This window comes from Ammospiza nelsoni, chromosome 5, assembly GCF_027579445.1.
Source record: "Ammospiza nelsoni isolate bAmmNel1 chromosome 5, bAmmNel1.pri, whole genome shotgun sequence".
NCBI lineage: Eukaryota > Metazoa > Chordata > Aves > Passeriformes > Passerellidae > Ammospiza > Ammospiza nelsoni.
This window is the reverse complement of record NC_080637.1, coordinates 52,598,124-52,621,295: the sequence shown is the minus strand read 5'-3', so window position 1 is coordinate 52,621,295 and position 23,172 is coordinate 52,598,124. Positions and strand designations below refer to the sequence as shown.

Below are 23,172 nucleotides of genomic sequence, written 5' to 3'. Positions count from 1 at the left end.
TGGAATGGAGCAAAAGGACAAAGTGTTACTCAAGGGTGGCAGAAACACAAACACACAGACACAGACACAGAATTTTCTTTGTCTGGAATGTGCCTTTCCTTATTTTCTTTTTTTTTTTTTTTTTTTTTTTTTTCTGTGAGGCAACTGGAGATCCAATTATAGCTGGTTTGCCCTGAGAGACTGTAGAAGTATTTATGGCTCCCACACTTGGGTTGTGAAAGTACACGGGATTAGACTTATTGCAGGAATAAGTACTGAAGGAATTAAGAATGAGCAGGCTGAAAAATGCACACAGGAAAGAATAATAAAAATAATAACAATAATAATGAAAATATGTTAGGTCATTTGAATTCAAATTCCAAGTTTCCACTTGGAGACATCCATTCAGAATTATGTCTGCGTTGGCTGCCATGCCACTGGCCAGCTTTAAACCTAATACAAAAGATTCAAACCTTTTTAAACCTCATTATGTTGCAGGAAGGTGATAAGCAGAGGTCACCTGATGTGATTTGCTTACTAAGTTTTTTACTATTAAAGAGTTAGCAAAGCTGGGTAAGTTATTAAGAGAGCTGCTCAATCATTAAAACACTTTGTATTTTAAAAGAGGCATGACTTGCAAGGCTGGAATAGTTGGCAAGGGATATTTCAGCCATGGGGAGCAAAAGATACAGGGGTGATTATGATAAATATAAATAAACAGGTTTCATTTTGTGACGCAGAAAATTTAGTCTTCTCCCTTTGAGCAGTTTTTTCCCCTTCCTTTTAAGGCATTTTTTCAGACTTAGTATGATGAAGGCTGGGCAGCAGTAAATTCGTCTTCTAACCAGTAGCTGTCTAATAGCAGAGCACTCAGATGGTGCTGCTAATACTTATGACTTTATTGAGATCCTTGTACTGTTTAATGTTCTTCTGCTACTTCTATTAGTTGGAACCAAAAGATAGTGCCAGGAACAAATTTTATGCATTAAAAAAAAGGAAAAAAAAAGAAAAAAAGAAGAGTGTTTTGTCCTCATGAACTCATGGAAAAAACTTGCCAATGGAGAACTGGTGCACCTGTAAAGGCTCAAAGGCCAGACGACAAATGAAAAAATAATTTCCAACTTTCCTTTTAAAATCCATGTAATTTTAAAGCAATGGCTGTGGACTGGTGACCCGATGATGTAATGAGATTTCATGTCTGCAGCTTGGCGTAAAGTTTTTAAAGCAACACCCTTACACAATCTTACATCATTGTAACTCCCCATTACAATGAAAAGAGGGGGAAAATTCCTATTGCCAAGAAATAAATTCTACTTCAAACACAAACACACACACAGACATGCTCACAGGGAGGGATTGGCAATGGTTCAGGTGACTGCCTGGGTTTTACTCATGAGAGATTGCACTGTGTTGCCTTGGCCACAGCCACGCTTCTTCAGTGACCCTATCAGATCAGAGGTGAGCAAACATGCACCCCTGAAAGGCACCTGCCTTTTAGACATTTGAAAAATCTCAGGAGACCTAGGGGGAGAGGAGTCCACCTTGGACAAACTCAGTAAGATCAGATATTTTGGGTACCATCAGCGATCTCCCCAATGGGAGATGGCAAGCTTGCTACTGTACACATTAGCTCCAGAGGCTCTGTAGACTGGGGAGATGAAAGGATGTTTTTTCCACTTCTGTGTCTCCGTATGCCTCAGAGATGTCCCACTCTGAAAGCAGAGTGTTGTGGAGCTGGACCTCCAGCTTCTGTTACTGAGGAATGCATCATCTGATGTGAACACCAGTGCAAGAAAACGAAGTTTTAGGTCTGTGTTTTCATGTTTTTTATGCTTTTCTTCCAAAGTTTTTTTCCATGATGGTTTGTAGTAGAGTGCTTAACACTCCTCTTTGCTGGGGGAGAAAATGGGCAGTCTTCATTCGATGAGGGGCACTTGCAGTCTGACTAAGTTGCTCTGACAGGCGTTTCCCTGAGGCAGTCAGGCCAACAAAGCTGTGCTCAGACACCTGACCTGCAAACAGCCCTGAGAACCCCCTGAGCTGGTGAGCACTTCATGCCAAACTGCCAGGACCAATTTCAGGCCCTGCTAATGTCAAGAGCCAGAAGAAAAGGAGAAATCCCCTTTGGCAACTATTGTCCAGGGAACACTGGTAAGGAGAGAGAAGTGTAGAGAGGGTCTGGGGGATTCAGCTATCTCACTCCCAAAACGTCCAGATCTACAATCAGAGCTGAGGGACAATCCTGACCTTTGCCTGGCATTCACTTTTGCCTTTAACAGACAAAGTTAAGGAATGCTGCTCCTTTCATGTAGCTGCTTTGTTCCATCCAACAGGCTACTGCTAGCTGGCTTTTGGAAGAAGGCTAAAACCTTCAGTCAGCAGAAATTGTTTCCTGTTGATTTTCCAGTGCTCCCTGTATTTTTAACTTTGTGGGTTTTGTAGCCCGATGACTTCCCTTGGCTGGGATTTCAGCTCTGAGATCATCTCCAGCCTGAGTTTACCTTGCAGACAAAGAGGTCTTTGAAAGCAGCCCATGCAGATAGAGTGACAGGTAACTATGCACAAAACAGGAGAGCCCAGCTCCCCATGGCCTTGCAGAGTCATTTGCATTAGGAATCATGAAACAGAAAAAGGCATTGCATTAGCCTGATGGTGTTTTATACTTTGCAGCAGTGCCAGTGGCTGCAAAAACATTCAGGGCAAGAGCAAACCATGTGTGACAAACGTGACACAATCTGTCCTGAAGAATAATCTAATAAGACTGTGGGAGTAGAAATATTTCATACCTCTGTGAGGCTCAGATGTGAGATGATACCCACAGCTACTTTGATCACAGTTTTGTCAAAAATGCCTCCTTCAGGTATTAAGAATTGGAAGACTCTCCAAATCATTTGGACTAAACCTTAAGGTACTCTCAGTTTCCATCAGTGTCCTCTGTGTGCTGGAGCTCTTTTTGGTGAGCTATTTTAGAGTGTCTGTTTCTGTTTCCTGATATTAAAACAGGAAGATATTTCATTTTCAATCATGCAATAGTAGAAATGCCTGGCTTGGTAGATATGCCTGTTAGTGATTTAGGGGAAGCATGTGTTCAAGGTGTATTTTAAGCATTTTTCACAGAATAACAGGAAGCTGTGTTGGAAGGACTTCAAGACATCACATAGTCTTTCCCTCTTTCCTAAGGCATGACCAGCTCTGCCTCTGCCATTGTGTGCAGATTCTACATAACCTTCTTCTGTCTTCCATAGATGAGGAATCTCCTCAGGCAGTCTGTACCTTAACAACAATGGAAAATTTTCCCAAAGCCCAATCTAAATCTCTCCCCTTACATTTTAAGGCAGCATTTTTTTTTGTGTCCATTACTTCTTTCTGCAGAAACTGAAGACTTATTTTATTCCTCAAAGACCTGCCCCTTTTTTTTTTTAGACAAAAGTAGTCCCATTCTTATAAGATTTTCTTGTAGGTGATCTTTTCAGTGAATTGATCAGAGTTGTTGCTGTCACAGGGATTCTCTCTGGCAAGTCCACAACTTCCTCCATATGTAAAATTGCCAACCATATGCTTGAGTATGGATTTGTCATACATGCAGCAGTGTGGCTATTTTTTAACTCATATTCTCTGGCTGAGATCCACTATAATCCCTGCACTGCTTTGTCTGGCCTACTGACTAGCCTGGTCCGTGCCATGGCTTAGGCACTTGGGATGAGGAATTGCTACTGGAAAATCAAATCTCATACATTCCTCATGGATTTTATCCCTTATTTTTTGGTGGATCTTCTGATATGTACAAGGAAGGGCCCACATCAGGCTGCATTCCTAATGCAGCACATTTCACTACAACCATTACAAGCATCCCAAGGGGAAAATAAGCAATCCCTAAGTCCTGCACAGGCAGAAAGGTGAGCACATAGTTTGGATGCCTGTAGGATGAGGGCTGAGGCTATGCATGCATGCAGAATTAGGAATTACACATCCTGATTCCTCGTGTCTTTTCCTGAGACAGTTTCCCTTGGGCAGGCACCCTGCTCCCCACCTTTCCCCAGTACTAGGGTTGCTCTCTGGGAGAAAAGAATGGAGAGAGCCCATCTGTGATGTGAATATTGCTTTATGGCTCCAAGAGCAGCTTCCTCAAGTGTTCTTCACAATTCCTGAAGCTGGGGTGATTCTCCTAGGCTAGAGACAATGCTGGTGCTGAAGGGCCACATGCCTTCACCTGTGAGAACACCTGGTGCATCAGCTCTGATGGCATTCAGAATGGTCTCTTGAGTTTTCATTTCAGAAGTTACCTGAAAATTTGAGGTTTAGAAAAAGCACATTTCTAAATATTTTGATCCCAGGAAATGGCTCAAAACCATGAACTCTGTAAACGTCCAAAAGCCAATGGAAATTAAAAAAAAAAAAAAAGATAGTATTCATTTAAGAAAATAATGATTTTAAAGTAATTCTTGCTACTTCTCCCTTTATTCATGGTTTCTGAATGCTTGCATGTGGCAAGCTATGAGAACCCTGTTGCTGTTCTTGAACTGTTTTTGGCATTCAGCTGGGAAAAAACCCAAACCCTAAACATATAATGAATAAAAATTATAGTGTTGTTTGACAAGAGGCTAGTTTTCCTTTCATCACACACAGACCTGTCACACTCTACCTTTTGAAAGGACCATTTTACACCACACATGAAAATACCTCTTTAGGGCGGGAAGTACAATGGAGCTGGAACTCATGATTTGTATTACAATTATCTTCTGTGACTGCCAAGTACAACGTTTTTCCTGACAATGCTGCCAATGGAGTCATAATCTATACCACAAGACTTTTCCAGAAGCATGTACATAGGAGTTCACTGAATAATCATTCCCTGAAAATAAACTGAACAGTGGGAACAAGTGAATGAGCTATACAAGAAAAATGCGTGTCAGACAGACAGACGGACCCACCTCGTCACAGCAAGGAAATGGTGGGAAGGAGAAGGGTGAACAAACACCAAGGATAAAAATATAAATGGGCCTTTGGGCTTCATGACTCCCCTTTCATACTTTTCACCCCACTCCACCATCAATTAGGCAATGCCAGGAAAGATGTCTCTGAACATATTAAAATTCCTTTGGGAAATACCTGCAGGAAAGGTACCCTGAAGGTGGGGGACCCTCTCTAAGAGGTGCTGCTTGCTCTTGCCTGCTGTGTCCCTCACTGGTATGTGCAGGGCACGGGACTGGAAAAGCCCATCAGAGCCGTAGGCTTTAATCCCTTGCTACACTTGGCACTGTGTCAGGAGAAATGAACTCAACTCTTGCAGTCTCTCTCACAAGCCAGATCTCCACGGCCATCCCAGTGACCCTGCTCTGCACATGTCCTGCTTTGCAGACATCACTCTCACAGATGGGCATCAAGGGTCCCCTCATCTGCCCCCACCCTCAGGGTCATGGCTGTCTGATGGGCCTGGGGCTGTCACCTCTCAGCCCCATCTCTCTCACCCTCTCTGCTTGTCTCTGGGGATATTTGGCCATGAGGCATTCCTCTGGGGCATGGGGCATGTTTCATGCCCAAGGAGACCCCACACAAGGTATGTAATGATCCAAACAGAAAACCTCAGAAATCCTCAGAGCACACAAGGTTTAGTTTCCTCTGGGACAGCACAGAGAGGGTGGGGAAGGAGGTGCTGAATTAGTTTCTCTCTAAAGAAGAAAAACATCTGACAGAGCAGAAGGCCTATGGTATAATTCCTCCTCTTCCTCGGTATACTGTGGTTCCTAATGCCTCCTGCCCTCTGGCCAATGAAGAATTGAGGAGATAAAAGTAAGATTTTTTTTTTTGTGAGAGACTAAAAGTAATGTGGTCCACTCCCTTGACACTTTAAGATTCTTCTTTAAGTTCAACTTAGCCTTAGAGACATTTATCCAAACGTACACTTTTCATTTCTAAAAGAACTTTTTTAGTATTTGTATTTCTAGAGAAAAGAACTAGAGATGCATACACTGCAGTCCTGAAAGCCAGAAATCAACAGACAAGTAAAAGCAACAATGTGGATCAAAATTTAAGCAGCTTATTTTTAGCATAAAATAAGAGATAGTATTTTTAGACTCAGCTGTTCTCTTAAAGCTTAGAGCTTTACCCATACTGAGTAAAACTTAAACCATCAGGGGTTTGATCAGAATAGGTCAAATAGATTTTCACTTTTGGATCAGTGTTTCAATCAGTCTCATGAACAGCTATCATTGCTACAGAAGTGGAAAAATACCCTAACAAGCAAAATGTAATCCAAACTGCCTCCAAAGAAAAAGAGGCCATGACTCAGGGGAGTGCTTGAACTGGCTTTACACCACCAAAGCCTTTCACCTCCCTCCCTGCAGCCAGCAGGAAGAAAGCAGTGGCTCTGCTTGCCTGGTTTCACTAAATGGTGGACAATAATAAATCCTTCAGCCTTTAAAGCATATTATAAATATGATTTCAGTGTTACACTGAGGATCAGACGAGAAGAAACGAAGTCAGGCTTCACATTAATTTTAATGAATGACAGGAGAGCGGTTGCAGCGGTCCGCGGCCTTTGTAGGTGGCTCGTCCGGCTAGCTGAGGGCGGCCAGCTGCAGCGGTGGGGAGTCAACCCCGGTGGCAGGGCCCCAGGGTTGCTCCTACGAACGCCCCTTGGCGGCAGTGGCCTCAGGCTGCGTCCGTGCGGACGAGATCGCTGCTAGGAAGACGAGGAAAGAGCCGGACACTCTGGGGACTGTCAGGTTTATTGGTGGAGGACACCAGGGAGTGATCCCAGCCTGAACCTAATGTAAGTCCAACAAGGAGCGACCAAGAACAACGTGTGCAACAGAGTTATAAAGGGGGAGGAATCCAGGGGAGGGGTTTACAACAGAACCAATCAGGGGAGGAGAGGGAGTGAACTTAGGTTAACAGACACACAATGACAACCAATACATACATAATCAAGGAGGGGCCCCGACACCACAGCCAATCATGACTCCCAGAGTGAAGAACTTTCTGGAGAATTAGGTGGAACAGGGAGTGACTGACTGGGCCCAGGGTGGGAGGAGTATGCACCCTGTATGGGGGAACAGGGGGAGGAGAACTTATGTAACTGGAAGACAGACACAACTTAAGGCGGGAGTAACCAAGGCAACAGAATGACTGATAATACAGTGGCAGGAAAAGCAGTCGAGGGCAGAACCATAATATAAAATGGGGGAGCAATTGAACAAACTAACAGAACACACTACAACAAGTGGTGTACACACTGCAGTGTCCTTGCCATCCTCATCCACTGGCACCAGGTGATGCCCACAGTAACCCCTACCTCTTCCTGGGAATAATGGATGTGAAGAACTAGGGCCTGGGCTTGCTATCAAGGTATGCAATTCACTCACTGCCAGAGAACCAGAACACCTTATTGGAGAGTCCTCCATGAAACCTACTTTCATAGAAGCTGAGACTTGCAGAAGCAGCTCCCTGAGCAGCAGGATGGCATTTAACAGTATCTTCCCTGTGTATTACCCAGTGTCTAACATGAACTGGATTCACCTCTTGCAGAAACTTCTGCCTGGTTCTGGAATCCAGCTGAAGTGAGCCAATGCGTTCCACAGAGCTGGGTGTGGGGGACAGACAGAGCAGGACAGCATGATCACAAATGTCCTGCACTCCTCAGAGGAGGGGGAGGCAGCCTGGAGAGCTGGTAGGGGTGTACAACCAGATTAGATAACTGAGAGAGGGAAAGACTGCTGCTTGCAGCACTCCTGCTCCTTTACAAATAACTGATGTCACGGCTTTTAAAAAATATCACCTACTATCCTGCTCTGCTTCCCCCACAGATTGCTAAAATGGCTTGCTTAGAAAGAATTAAAATGTAACAGAGATGGATATGAAAGAGGAGAGAAAAAGTTCAAACCAACTACTGAACATCCTGGAAGAATGGCAAAAGAGTTAGCATGGGCAGTGAAAATAAGGCAAATGGCTTTTTCCCAGTGTGGTTTTCCAAAAGTATTTAACATTTGGATATTTCCTTTCACTGCTTTCTGCCATTCAAATGTCTTTGTTATTTAGCCTTTCAGATCAAAAGTGGTTTTTTGTCTATAAAATCTAAAAAAAGTTCCTAAGGCAAACTGCATTTCTGGCTGAGTTAATAATGTGTGGTTATCTGATACAAGATCACATGGAAAAATGAAAAACTAAATGAACTTACTGAGCAGACTAAATGCTCAGGGTTCAATAAGGTGCCTAAGAATTGAAGTCTCTGATGGAGAGTTTATTCAGAACTGAACAGCCAGGTTAAGGCTTGTGCACCATGGCACAGCCTGTGTGCCACGTGGGGGAGAGTTACAGGAGTGAGGGCTGTGAGCTGGGAACTCACAGAGAAAGATGTGGACCATGTTGATGAACACAGTTATGTTCTTTTTTATTTTTTTTAAGAAAACTGTGGAAGAACATTCATTTTTCAGGTAGAGAGGGTCAACATTCAACTTCAGGGGACCTGTTCCCACAACAGTTTAGGCTCCTGGACTGCTTGAGGAAGAGGTGAAGTTGGGAAGGCTCCAAATAAATAGGGTAGAAGCAATGAGTGAAAATTAACTATCAAGAAATACTGAGCAAGGATGGATGCACAAAATAAGAAGGGAAGAAAAGGAATCAGTGAAGGGAAGAAGAGGAATCAGTGCCTCCCTCTTGACCTAACAATACACAAGAGGGGCCTGGGGTCAGATTCAAGGACTGCCCTTGACAATGCAGCTTCTGTGTTTCCCTGGAGAGATAGTGATCCAGCTGGGAAAAGCCATCATTCCTTCTTCTGAGGTCTGGAGGAGTCCAGAGCAGCTCTCTGCCCACTAAAGGGAGGCTGGGCTGCCTGATCTGAGTGGCAGGGAGGGGAAAAGTGGAAATAGCCAGGATCCTTGTTTTCCATTCCTCAACTCTCCTACCCACTGGGGACTTCATTCCATTGGGCAGTGCTGCAGTCACTATGGGCATTTAATGAAAGCTGCAGGGGTTGAGCCATGGTCCTCACCAGCGAAATTGCATCATGGTCTTTGCCTGGAGCAATTTGTTGCCTCATCTGCAACATGGGTATTCAGCCTAGTGAAGGATTTCAAGAGGTAAAATGGAAAAGCCTCCCTACCAGAGGCCGTGGGGACACGTGATAAGCTGCTTTGTGATGGTGACAAGCGTCACAGCTTGATCCCCCAGCAAGGATCAGGAGTCCACTCCTGACCTTCTGCACTCACCAAACATTTGAAGGCAGTTCCTTTATAAGGACTTCAAGTGCAATAACATCTGAGGAGAAGGATTATGAGGGGAAAGGCAGAGACTGTAGCTTTGGGAAACAATTAACAGGCCATTTTGAAGAGTACCAGGTCTAGCTTTGAAGCTGAATCCACCTTGAATGATGGAGAGGCTTGAAGAGCAAACCTAAATTATTTGGTTTCATGCTTTTAAGTGAGTAGCATGATTTGTAAATTTTTAAAATTTTCCTGTTCTCTTTTAGAATAATTCCTAAGGCTGACAACAAAATAAATACTTTGATGAGGAAATGCCAGGAAGAATTATTCTTGCTAATACCACCCAGACTGACAAGTGTGATATCGATAAAAAAAGAAAAATCTGTCCCAGACACAGTTTGATCAGAACATATATGCTCAGGAACAGTCATAGACAACAGGACAGGACCCCTTTGAAAAGAAAAGAAACACCTTTTCAAGGGCAATGGGTCCTGAGAAAGTCTTCAAAAGCATTGCATTAATAATCTGTACATGCACACATGCAGAATCAACAGCCTTATAAAAACAGAAATATCAGGTCATTCAAACAACATTCAGCAGCTTTCTTTACTCACCCAAACATTTTTATAGTCCTAATGAGTATAAAACAAGCATATGGTTCCTTCAGGACCACCTTCTTATCTCTACATCTCTCTCTTCTTATGCCTGATTTCCAGTTGGGGGCCTGAAGATGATGATTATTAATTATAATTTCTCTTTTGGCAACAGCATCCAGTCTCAGTCCATATGGGACTTTTTTTGAAGACACTGCACCAACACACAGAGCAGGGGACAGACCCCAACATGAAGAGGCTTCAATTGAAATGAGTATTTGGTGCCAAGGCTAACAGGGAAACAGAATGTGTCCAGTGCCCAGGGGAGCACATAAACCAGGCTATGAACCTCAGTACTGTTCCTGGGACAGATTAGCTCTCCCTAGCTGTGTCCACATACATTCCTTAGAGAGAAATTCACTTGGCACTGACCTGTTCCACTCGGATATCAAATTCTCCATTCACCTTCTTCCCCTGGAAATATTTGGCCCTGCAGAAGAAACAAGAGAGATAAACATGGTTAAATAAGATTTTTGGCTTTCATTACATACGGTTTTGCTTCTGCATTTCCCTTTTTTGATGAAGAATTTCAATCCGGGTCACAGCATGTTTTTTTAATTCCTATCTTCTTTTACCTTTCTGTTCTCCAGGACAAACCTGCCAAGCCAGATGAAAACCACATTGGAAAGTTCCTTCAAGGCTTGTTACTTTTTCATTTAATTTTCAAACTGAAAACCAAATGTTCTCCTAATCTTTTCCAGGGAACAGCTCTAATCAGTGATTCCTTGCTGTATCTCATTTAATACTCAATCTTTATTCTGTAAAAGGAGAACAACATATGGCACAGCATTGGGAATTTCTTCTGATGTTGAGCAAGGAGCTTTATCATCACAGCTGAAGTACTTGTGAAGCCTGTTCTCATGCTCTCTCACTCCAGAGCTGCTTTCCATTTCTGTTCCTTTTCGCTGTTGATTTAGGGAAACTGTATCTGCATCTCTACAGGGTCACTGATGAAGGATCTCATCACCTGAACACAGAAACTGCGTTTGCTTTGGGGTTGAACACTGCTGTGAGAACATACACCTTCCACCACCTCTGTTCCTATCTCCTCACACCATGCAGTCAACAAAGCACTTCTAGTAGGTAATTCATGCAAGGGGAAAGCTGTCAGTAGTGCTGGAGAAGAAAACAGAGGAAAAGGACAGGCAGTTTTAGCTTTTTGTATTCATATTTACGTATAATGCTCCTGATATTGATTGGTCAGTGGGGAAATTGCCAATATAAATTTCCCAGTGAATATTTCTCACCAATTCTTCCTCTCACCATACAAGCTTGACAGAAGAAAATATGAATTTATTTTGTCCTCCTCCCCTATAAACTTTCAGAAGGCCATGTAGGCTCCAAAGGGCTCTTCTGTTTGGAAAGCATTGAAAACAGTTTAGCCCTACAAGAGCTGTTTCCAGAGACAAAGTAACTCTGGTTTCTGTTTCCAATTGGCAAAGACAGGACAGAATAAAGAAATAAAGGAAAATGAGGGGAAGCAGGCTTTGCTCCCTATTTTATAGTATGAGAAAAAAAAAAAAAAGCTGGCTTGCATTTTTACTATGTGTCTATTTGTTCCAATAAAAAAAGGAGAGACAGTAGGAAGGCAATTTCCCCCATGGCTGAATCACATCAGTTTATAGCTGCACATTCCCCACCCCCAGAAATGTGATGTGTAAATAAAAAAGTTGTTTTGTCATTCTGGCTCAAAATGAAGTAATTTTTTTTCATTATAATAGAAAAATACATTAAAAATGACAACAGCCTTCTGCTTAATTCTAACAGGGACATCTGATTGCTGTATCACACTTCCCTTCCCAGACAGCCCATCCATCAGACTTCTGTATAGGTGAGGGACAATGTAGCAGCCAGGTGTAACTGAGACCAGATGACTCAAAAAAACCCTGTTTGGTACAAAAAGCAGATCTCTGCCCATTTTTCCTTCTTTTTTTTTTTTTTTTTTTTTTTAATTTATGAGCATTGCATGAAAAAAACAACTCAGCAGACAAGCTAAGACATCATGCCTCTAACAATAAATAGGAACTCTAAAAGCACTTAATAATTCTATTAAATTTCTGGAGGCATGGCTCAAGAGGGTCTGGCAACATTCCTCACTCCTAAACATTGGGGGTACTGCTGGAACCAGTGACTTCTTAAAACCTGCAATAAGCTTTCAGAGGGCTCACAGGAACTGCTCTGAAACTTGAGGTGTACTATTCCCTGGTACAAGTTTGATTTTATTCCCAGCATGCTCATAATATATATTCCTTACCCACATTTATGGAACACACTTCCTCCCTCTATGGCCTCTCCTCTTTGCTGACCAGCTGGATGCAAACTCCTTGGTGATGCTTTGCTTCAGCTTGTAGTGAAGTGTGATTGACCACAGTCCTCATCCTGGTTCAGGGGCATCACAGGGGCTTCCACTGCCTGGTCCAGGAAATCAGCCTGCACACAAACCCATCTTTCTCCTCTCTGCAGTACTGGCTGGGCTTATGGGTGGTCACACAGAGGGTGCACCCAGCATTGGGAGCTGCTGGAGTGGTGCAAGGCACCTCAGCTTAGACACTGTGTGACCACTGTCTGTCCCTTTTTCCACACAGGTTGTCTCATCCAATGTCCCTAGAACTTTCCTTTAACAGTAAAAAATATGACTTTCTTCCCAAAACAGTCCCCCAGGAAGCTTAACCTGCTCTGAGTGTCTCTGAAGACTACAGGTGCTAAGCAATTTGCAGCCAAATATTTTGGCCCACCCATCATTTGACAAAGCCCAGGATAAGAATAAAACATTTCTTCCTGAAACATCTTTGAAATGGATGGAGTGATGTTTTCAATTCTCACCTGGGGTTTTGGAGCCTCTGGGCAGTAGAGGCTATCACAATGAAATGAAAAATGGCCTTAGTATCCTCCTGGAGACCCTCAAATTTTAAGCAAGCTGGAATCATTGCCACTGCTGTGGAAGTATCATACCTCTTGCAAGAGACTCTTTGGGTCCGTTCTGCACAACGTCTGAAATGGCTTGTGGTCCTCACAGTGGGCATGGCACAGAGGAAAGGAAGACCATGCTGCTGTGATGGGGATGCATGAGAAAGGGAGAAGGCATGTAGAAACATGCCAGGAGTTGGCAGACTCCTGGCTGCACAAGACATTTGTGCATGCTCTCTGCCCCAAAAGCACCCGAGCAAGTCTCTTCCAGAACTCTGTCCAGGACCTGACTGCTGCAGAGCTATCTAGGCAGCTTGTAGGGCAGCAGAGGAGCTGTGCCCAGAAGACCAGTCCAAAAACTTTCTGGGAACCTTGGAAGCGTCCCCACTCACCTTCAGCTCCCAGTGATGAGAGGAGCAGTTCATGGCCCCAGGAGGGCTTAATGTCCCCAGCTTGGGACACTGGGCAAGCCACTGGCCACACAGACCCACTGCCTCTGCCAGGTGGTCTGCAGCACTGACCACTGCTTGGCTGGCCACCCTTTTATTTAAAGCATGTTCAGCTCAGCACAACACAGAGCTGTAATTTGGCCAGGCAGGGTGCAGATGGGCTGGTGTGGTTGCTGTGATCTCAGTGAATTAGCTTGTAAACATGTTTTGACTGAAGAAAACTGCAGGGCCATACTCAAGAGCAGTCCCTGGGTGGGATTTATAGAGCCAGGCAATCCATTTAAATGTGGCCCCATGCACTGGGAGGGAGGAAGGACTGTGATAAACACACAAATGTCTGCCCTGGCTTGCAGGAAAGAAGCTTGCCTCAAACCCCTCTCTCTTTCTGATTAAGAAGCTGCATGCTCTGGAAAAGAATGTATTTTATGGGTGCAAAGACATCAAACAAACTTAAGTTTTGCTTTCTGCCCCAGCTCAGACACGATTACAGGGACATAAGAAACCCAAAGCCTCTTCTTATGAAGTAATCTGGAAAGGATATAAGTTTATTTTGTAGAGATATACTGTAAACCAGCCCCAGTCTGCCTCAATTACCATGGCTGGAGGAAGCATACACAACAATTTTCTGCCAGATATGGAGAGTACCTTTACCAGCAGCAGGGAATAATAAATGATCATTTCACCTCCCATTATCTACCTCAGGCTAATTCACTGATTTTCAGATCTTCCTAGGAGAGGCCTCAGTGGAACTGATACTGCAAATATTGGAATGCTGTCTTGGAAACTGGGAAGCCATCTTTCAGATTAACTAATAAGCCTGAGCCCAAATCCCCCATGATGTGCGTGACTCACCTCTATCACTGTTCAACAGAGGCCTTGAGCTGCAAACTCAAGAGCTGGCTTGTACCTCCAACCCAGAAATGGGCTCTCCTCACTGAGAGCATGCAAAAGGAGGACACTAGGATATTGTAATGACAAATTCCTCCAAATCCTCTGACTGAGCTTGTGCCTCTGGATCAACATACATGGAAACCACTTATCTAGAGCAGGAAGCAGCCTTTCCTATGCTGTGGAGGGGCCAGAGCAAAACACAATGAAGAGAGAAATGCACAGGGGTCGTGGGGAGAGGTGGGCAAGCGAGTGGGTGGAAGGAGAGAAATGGTAAGAAGACACTCAGGTAAACAAACCAAAAGGCATCCATGGGTAAATTCTGGAATTATCTGAATTATTTCCCTGGCACCACATTACACATATTTCTCTTGAGCCCTTGAGAAAATAAGGCCTGTAATTTCTTTCTGAATAATCTAGGAAAAGGCGAGGCTGAAGCCCCCTGGTTTGGGTGTGGGGGCACCCCAGGGAGGGTGGGGAGGTGGTGAGCACTGTATAAAATCCCCATGTCAAAGGGCCTGGGGGCCCAAGTGATGCACAAGGCACTCACTGTATGTCCACATTGTCTCCTTCATAAAAGGGGCTGAGACTGGGAAAAAGGAGGCAGTTTCCAGGATACTGGCCAGCAGCTGCTGGAATGCCCCGACCCCCCCAGCCCCTGCATGCTATAAGGGCAGCAGGGAGGGGAAGGGGGAGGAGTGCCCTTTTTTTTTTTTTCTCAAGGTTGAAAATAAGGAAGATTTTCCTTTCAGGAGCCAGTTCTCATTCGGTCCACTAATTTTCCCCACTCCAGAAATTCTCAGCTGTACATAGTAAGAAATTTTAAGATGGTCAACTCCTGGCTTCCCAGGGCACAGGGATAGGAAAAATCACTCCATAAATGCTGAGGTCTGCAAATTGCTGGAGTTTTGTCCACATCTACTTTGGCCCAGAGACCTTTATGCAGTGTTCAGCTGTGAGGTGGAGTGGTTGGTAATTAATACTTATTCTCCAAGAGTACCTTGATGCAAGAGGTGAGGGTGTCAGAATGGTGAATAAGAGTGGTGGATGTGTGCTTTGACACCTCAGAAAACAAGGTTTGAATAAAAAGTTAGATGGACCAGAGGCAAGGGCAGAAAGAAAGAAAAGGTATTCACATTGTACATACAGACAGGGAAGGGCCCGTGAGTAAATCTCAGGTTTGCGGTGGGTCAAGGTAACCCTCAATACACTGCTACTTTGCCAGGAGCTCCACAGAAGTTTCAGCTCCATGCCTGGGCCCAGCAGTGCTGTGACCAGCCCTGCCCCTCCCTGGGGCAAGATCACCTTGCTCTAGGTGCTGTCGCCACCTGACTTGCTGAGGCCACCGAAGAGAGCCAGCTCTGCAGTGCTGCAGGTGTGTCCTCAGTGTCCTTGGACGGGCTGTGGGAACAGACTTCTTTTGTTGCCTTCTGGGAAGAACCGCAAACCCAGCCCGGGTACTGTGAAACACCCCCGAAACATTATTAGTTATGGGATCACATCAAGGCAAGGAATGCCTCACCCGAAGGGGGTTGTGCTGGGCTCTCATGGCAGGACGGATTAGGGTTTTTTTGGATAAAGGAAGTCCTCCTGGTGAGGTCCTTGATGAGATCTGAGGTCCCACCCTACAGGGCTGGGAGGATTTTCTTGACTTGAATGCAGATGGCAAGGGAAGCGTTGGGGCAGCAAGGGAGAAGTGTTTTTAAAACCTTCCTTTGTGAGTGCTCCCTTTCTGAAGGCCTGTTTTCTGGGGAGACCTGGCTTGGCAAGCCACCAGCACTTTAACCATTGCAGACACAGCCATTCAGGCCTCTTGTCCTATTCAAGGAATTGTGGAGTCCCACACAATAGTGGCCTCCCAGCATCTTCCTGTGCCACGTCCTGCTCATCACACAGGGGTAATCAAAGCCATCCCCCACCACGAGAAGAAGCACTAGTTAGTGCAGCACTATTGCTTTTGGGCACAGCTTTTTGTGCTTCTCTGATCTGTCAGAATAAGAAGGACACTTTGCTGTAGGTCTGGTCCCCCACCCAGGCTGTGCTGTGGTCACATTCCTCCTGCCCACAGAGAGCTGGGGGATGGAGGTGGGGTACTGCATGAAGTACAACATGAGGCAGCAATTTCATTTTTGTGTATTATCAAAATAGTGCATTGCTGGAACATTTCCAAGTTGCTAAATCTAAATACTATGGCCTGGAGCTGTTTGCAATGGGTATCAATTTTTGTTGAGGATTTTGCAATTTTTTTCCCAGCCTAATTCAGTTCTCCTTGAATTTGAGGAGCAGTAGAACCGGCCTAGCTTGGACCAATCCTGGGGCAGGGCTATGGACTTTCAGGCAGAAGAAATCTGGCTCACAAACCTTGAGAAATGTATCTGAGGGTTGGGTTTGTTGGATGTTGTTTTTTTATATTTACAGGACTAGGCAGGACATTCTGAGGTTAAATTCTATGCATTTATAGGAATTCTGGTAAAGTAATTAAGGACCCAGATTTGACTTGCATTAGCATAGTTATAGCCTGGTGGGGAATGTTTTCCATATTCCTTGTGTCTATTTTTGTAATGATATTAATCCTTTACATTTCTGTATCACCTTTCATTTAGGGGGACTAGATCCCAAGACACTTTACATATGCAGGACAAAAATACAGACAGACATGACGGTGCTATACCTAAAACAGATTGAAAAGCGATGCGATAAATGCAATTTCTTGAAAAATTTTGACAGCCTTGTCTCCTTTTCACCCTTTATGTATGCTAGGGAATATAGAAACTCTCCATGCTGCTCCCAGGCGTGCATATGTGCACAAACACACACACTCATTTAACACAAACTTGCCTCCACTTTCTGCTTTCCACTTCTCAAAAAGTGGAATTTGGCAGGAAGCATAGGAAAAAAATATTTGGTCTTGGGTAGACAAAGCTAAATGATGAAAATATAAGGGCTTTTAAACCAGACTTGTGAAAATGTGAATTTTATGTGTAAGTTTTTTCAAATTATTGCTACATTGTTGCACAGAACTTGTGAAACATTAAAAGCACTGTGTAAAAAAAAAACTTACTCATAATAATCTATTGTCAGTGACCATCATGTTAAATGATTTGGGACTTTCTTACCAGGAAATATAGACAAAAGTTTGAAATTTTACCAGCAAATTCCTAAGTTCAAGCTTAAATTCCAAAACTTCTCATTATGTTTAAATGAGTTAGGTGCAGGAATACTCCTCTTAATAGGAGCCTTAGTATATCACCTTCAGCCTACTGAAAGCATGAAATTACTCATGACACTTACTGAATATTTTTAAAAGGAATTCCTTGAAAAAAGTCCCAGTATTTAGGAACTCTGATGTTACCAAGATTCAGTATTAGACTGTTATTATTCACAATCAAATTTTTAGGCAAATGACATATTTAGGGCTCAATATTTTTTATGTTTCAGAAGGAAAATTATTTTCTTTTTTAAAAGAATTCATTATTTCCTTTGACCAGTATAAAACAATAATCCTGTCCAATCAGTCCATAATTAGACCTGAATCATGACATTATTGTTATACAAAGAACCATTTCAAATGTTTTAAGAGGATTTAATTCAGTGCTAATCACAGTTTCTCTCTTCCTTGATCTTAAAATTTTTGGAGACAGTAGTTCAGGCAGATTTGGCTACAAATTAAAGAGGAGATAAAACAATGCAATTTTTATATCCTCTGTGACTCATTTTTTGATGAAGCGTTTCACAATACTCATGTATATAATACAATACTCAACTGCTGCACACAGGGCACTTGTATTTTGGACAAGGCAGCAAACACAGCACTGTGAGCTCTGGAAACAGCCTGAAATGTGGACAAAACACACCAATGGCTTTGAAAAGCCACATGAGCTGTTTCACAAATGTAACTTAGATATCCCGCAAACGCAAAAAGAACAACTTTGTTGTGCTGTCTGGTCCAGAAAGCAATGCTTTTAGCATGTGTGGCTAATAGGAGCCTTAGCTGTGCTTGATCACTTCCCCCATAAGCTGTTTAAACATGAGGCATTAGGCTGGAAAGCTGAGCACTTTCACAGAGGATGGGGGTTAATAATTTACAGTGCAAAATCCTGTTTGATCTGCTGAGAAATTCAATCCAGCTAAAGCATAATTTTGTTTAATAGCATGGTGGGCAAGGAGGTTGCCAGAGGTGGGATGCTTCCCTGCTGGCTGGGGTCAGGCTGCTGGAGCTGGCCCATGTGCCAGCACCTGGAGTTCTGCTGTCTCCCCTCCTCATGGGCTGCTCCCTTTTGCTGTGTGTTTAACACAAGCATGTGTATTCATGTCTGAGCTCCATTTTCTCTGGCAGCTGCTGTATGTGAGCTGTGGATGTGTCTTTGGAAGTCTCCCAAGGCACAGATACTCCAAGCCCACCAGAAGGAGCCTCATTCTCCAGGTGGAGGCTCCCCAGCTGAGAAATGTGCCAATAATGAGAGCAGAGAAGCCGAGCTCTTCCCTGGTGCGCTGATGCACAGGTACACTCACTGCTGTGCGTGCCTCTGGGGGCTGCCTGTCAAAGCCAGGAGCACAAGGAGCTCTAGAGGCAGGGATTTCCTCTCGTGCCCATCCCACACATGGCAATTCACTGTGTGCTTCCTTGCAATGTCTAGAGCTGCACCTTCCAGGAGAATGGAAAATTTGTCAAAATGTTGCCACTTTAACAGAAAGCTGGGTGAGTACCCTTGTTCTTAGTAGAATGTACCTTTCTTTTACTGCTGCTAATGCAGAAAGCAGCTGATCATATTTTGTGGGACTCACGTTGTTTTTATAGTACTTTGCCTCTGGAATAAACCAGAGCATATTGCATGTCAAGAACGGCAAGGATTTTATGGTGGAAGACAGGCCATGGGTTTCCATGGATGCTCTTCCTTTCCTTCAGACATCTGAGAGAAATTGAGTGCTACACTGTGCCATCAGAGACATAGTAGCTCCTCAAAAATAGAAAGGATTGTCATTTGTCTCTTTAAAGTGCATTCAACATGCACTTGCCTATTTGGGTTGCTAAAGCATTTCGTCAAGCAATTGTGCAACACCTCATCCCAACCCACAACTGCAGCCCTTTTCTGTAATACAAACAGTGATGATAAATTAATGTCTGGCTTGGCAATATTGCTACAGTCTCCGATTGTGAGAAAGTGTTTTCATTTAGAGAAGAGAAATCAAATGGCAGATTCCACTGTCTCTCACCCTTCCTGTCTGTGAACAAGCTGGTCCTTGTTTGTAAACCCTGTGTAACTTGCTCTGAGGGAGGAGGCAATGTGAAGCCCCCTCATCCTTGTAATAAGGGCAGCACATCAGTAGTTATTTCTTGGGGATTTTTTTAGTTAGCTGTTTCAAAAGGAGAAGGAAAGAGTTTCTTGAAAACCAAATACTAAGGTTTTACAAGTAGAAAGAGCAGAGCAGGCAGAGGGGAAATGCTTTACAAACATGATGCTCTTTCCAAACCCAGAATCACCAGCACAGAAGTAACAATGTGCCGTTGTTCACCTTCCAAAGTCTGGAACTGTTTCTGTACATGATGCAGAGGGGATAGTCAGAATCCCTGGATAATCAGCTTTGTCAGCTGGGCTCTCACAAGGCAAACACAGCTTCCTGAGACTGCTCAGCCTGAACTCACATAACACCCTGGCTGAGACCACGAAGGTGACTGGGGTTGCTCAGAAGTACCTTACCAAAAATAAACATCCACGGAGCCATGGAGTCACTGCTCTTCAGTGCTGCTCTCAGGGGCTCACTGAGTTTCCTGAAGACACAAAATCAACCAGGAGGAAGCACTCGTAGTCCACTGGAATGGTTGCATTGCTGTGCTCTCTCAGAAAGGACCAGACTTTAAACTGGGGAAGTTTCTAGGCAGGTATTTCTGTCCATGCTACAAAGAGCCATGGCAGGCAAGGGTTAGTAATGTTCTTTCCTTGTTTTTCATGTCATACATACATCAGGGTATGATCATGAATTCATACACTAATTTTGTTTAGTGTTCTCACAGCCTTAGAGAAAGCAAAGGCAGGGAGCCTTTGCAAGCAGCATTTGATACCTGCAGACTTGTGGGTTGAGTCAGAGAGCTGGGATAAGTGAAAGGGATATCCCATCATTCCTAGAAATGTCTAAGTTATAGACAGCAGAGGGACAGCCAAGACAGCAGGATGTGAGGAGTGCTTAGAGGAGTGAAGGAGTGAGGACAGCATGGGTAGCCTTGCTTAAAGGAAGGTATACTTCCTTTTTATATATCCCAGCTGCTGCTCCCTCAGCAAGCTCAGCTCACAGACTGCAAAGCTGGAACAGCAGCTGGGAGATATAAAGGCAGGGATTCAAATGAAGTGTGTGTATTTTAAAACATGAGAACCCTGCAGCAGGGTCCAACCCTCCTTGTCTTTTGCCCTGCCCTGACTACCCCAGCACCATTAATCTCAAGGAAAAACTAGAATGGCCTTTGAGCTAGGGCTTTCCTCTCTGATTACAATGTTTGGACTGCACAGTGCTGGCTTAGTCCCAGATGCTGGAGCATCACAGGCACGCCCATTCCCAGACGGTGGATGCTGTGTTAAGGGACTGCCACCTGGCAGCATCTCCAAGGAACTGCAAAAACACTTCGCAGAGACAGAGGTCAGTGAGCATCAGCCTGCAGAGACTCGTGGTGCACCCAGGAAAGAGAGATCAGGTCTGGTTGAGCCAGACTGATGTTGCTGACTGACGGAGCTGGCGTTGAGGGGCTGCTGCTGTGATGAAAGACACTAGGCCAGGGAAACATTCATGGGAACAACCTTATCAGGGACTTTCCCACTCACTGAAGAAGTTGTTCCTCCTTTGAGAAAAATCCTGTTGTTTTCCCTGTCTTACTTCAAGTTGGCTGAAGATGCTTAGCCTCGTTGTACTCAGTCATGGTCTCTTTTTAGGTAAGAGCTAAGCTTTTGGTTTGTGAAGATACACCTGAAAGGTAGGTTTCACCTTGTCCCTATTCTTCTAGCTAAAAAGAGAAGAACAAATGTGAGAACTGTACTGAAGAGTGGTGTGGGATGAACAGAAAAATAAAATAATCTCTCTTGATCAAGAGCCAACCCAATAACCCAACTTCCTTAATTTTGAAGTCTTCAATACTGCCCTCTTATCTGAGCTACTCTTTCCTTCTTTTGTTTTGTGACAAGCTGGCAGATGAAACAACAGCATCTTTTCAACACATTCTCTGGATATTTCCCCCAGATAAGACTCTCAGACAAGTTGCCTAAAGCTTTCTGAACCAGCTGAATTTGAAAAAGAGCATACAAAAGGCAGTAAGTAATTTCTGTAACATTTCAGAAGACTTCAAATGGGAACACTTTGGAAAGTTTACTGTGCTACCCAACATCATAGGAAACAAACTTCCAAACTTTTGTTTGTAAAGAGACCTGCATGAACTAGACAAATTTGAGGCTTAGCTGAGCCTGAGATCCTTTTGCCAGTGCATGTTGCTATGCTTAGCATGTGAAGGGCCCTTGACAGGTAGTACAAAGTTTGGTTATCTATTCATAATTCATGTATAAATTTGCATACAGAGGAAAGCTCAAGAGAGATGGAGAGCTGAAGAGATTAAGTCACTTTTTAGAGTCAGCACAGTGGATTAAGGTCCTGAATGACATCATTAACAAACCTTCAGCTCTGACCTCATTGGATCATTGCTAGCTATGATATCTTAGCTAAACCTGCTGAGCCATGAATGCCCTATGTGTGTTCATATATTAAGGCCATGAAGAAGTTGATCAGTGAATACCAAATGAACATTTTTTACCAAGAAAGTTACGAAAAATCCCACTCTGCCATTCACACAAGTTGTCTGACAGACTCCAACTGGGGGCCAGAGCTGGTTACCCAAATGTGAAAGCATCTGTGCACCCCCTGCAGATTATCTGTGATTCCCTGAGAATTCTCATGGATTTATGAGATTCCATGATTCCCTCCAGCTCCCAGGAGCTGAACTAGTGGGGGATCAGGGTGACTCACCAGTCCGTGTGCGCGTCATCGATCACCAGGAGGACCTTGGGTTTCTGCGCCGCGGGGGCCGCGGGCCCGGCCGAGTGCTCCATCAGGCCCGCAGCCGCCTGCGTGGTTTGCTTCATGGCGCTGGAGATGGAGCTGAAGATGCTGCTGCCCGTGGAGGAGGAGTGCGAGGGCTGGGGCGGCTGCAGGTGCTTTCTCTCCGTGGCAGGAGACACCGGGGAGCTCGTGGAGCTGTCGGGGCGCTGCAAGTCCATCATGTACCCGTTGGGCAGGTTTGCCACGAAGCTGCTGTCTGAGAGACGCCGCCGGAGGAAATTCATCTTTGCAGTGCTGTGGGGAAACTGAACGGTGCTGTTACCAGTCCTGGAGGATGCCTCTGTGGCCGTGTGGGTGCTTCTTTAAAGTCCAGGCAGGCAGGCTTTACCCCTTGAAACTGTGCTGGAGATCTATGACTAATTTTGTCAGCTATATTTTCCTTCTCTCCTGTGGGAAGAGAATAAAAGACATATATGTGAGGTACATACTGTGAGACTGAGTTAAGTAACCTCCTTTGGGTGTCTTAGGTACCTTAATCAATGGAAGAAGGGACTGCTGGTTGCTATGTAGTATTCCACACTGCTACAGTCAAACAATTAGGACAAAATATGTGTCACCATTGTCATCCCCAAACATTTTCTGATCTGTAGAGACTAGCCTGCATTAGCTTAGGGGCTAACAATTCGATCACTGTGGACAAAGAAAAAATTACTCTGATAAATGTTAATTTTAAAATGAGAAGCACCTTATTTCTAGTATCTTGTGTGTTGAAAATTACAGAATCACAAGCAAATAATCCAAATGGATATAAAGTTGTATCATCTTTGGTAGGCTTGTGAGCAAAGTTTTGAATGTAAAGAAAAAATATCCAAAATTCAAATAGGATTTAAATAAAAAATAGCAGAATAATTCCCATACACATTTTGATCAAGTTCAGTGACAGAAATTACACTTTTCTGCACCCCCTCCTCCCTGCACTCAGACTCTGAGCCAGGTCCTTGCTCGTGATTGTTTGGTAGATACTAGCATGCCATCTGATTTTAGACATTCACTTGTAGG

The 23,172-nt window shown here is 44.0% G+C and overlaps 1 protein-coding gene across 1 annotated transcript in view; it reads right to left on the bottom strand.

Moving 5' to 3' along the window:
- SYN3 (synapsin III) overlaps positions 1-23,172 on the bottom strand; it is a 190,450-nt gene that overhangs the window by 148,531 nt on the left and 18,747 nt on the right. Inside the window, exons 2-3 of the mRNA XM_059471664.1 lie at positions 22,081-22,560; positions 10,208-10,265 (exon numbers count right to left, since the gene is read on the bottom strand). Coding sequence (XP_059327647.1) covers positions 10,208-10,265; positions 22,081-22,397 — 375 coding nt within the window. The 5' untranslated portion in view covers positions 22,398-22,560. The remainder of the gene's footprint in view (positions 1-10,207; positions 10,266-22,080; positions 22,561-23,172) is intronic.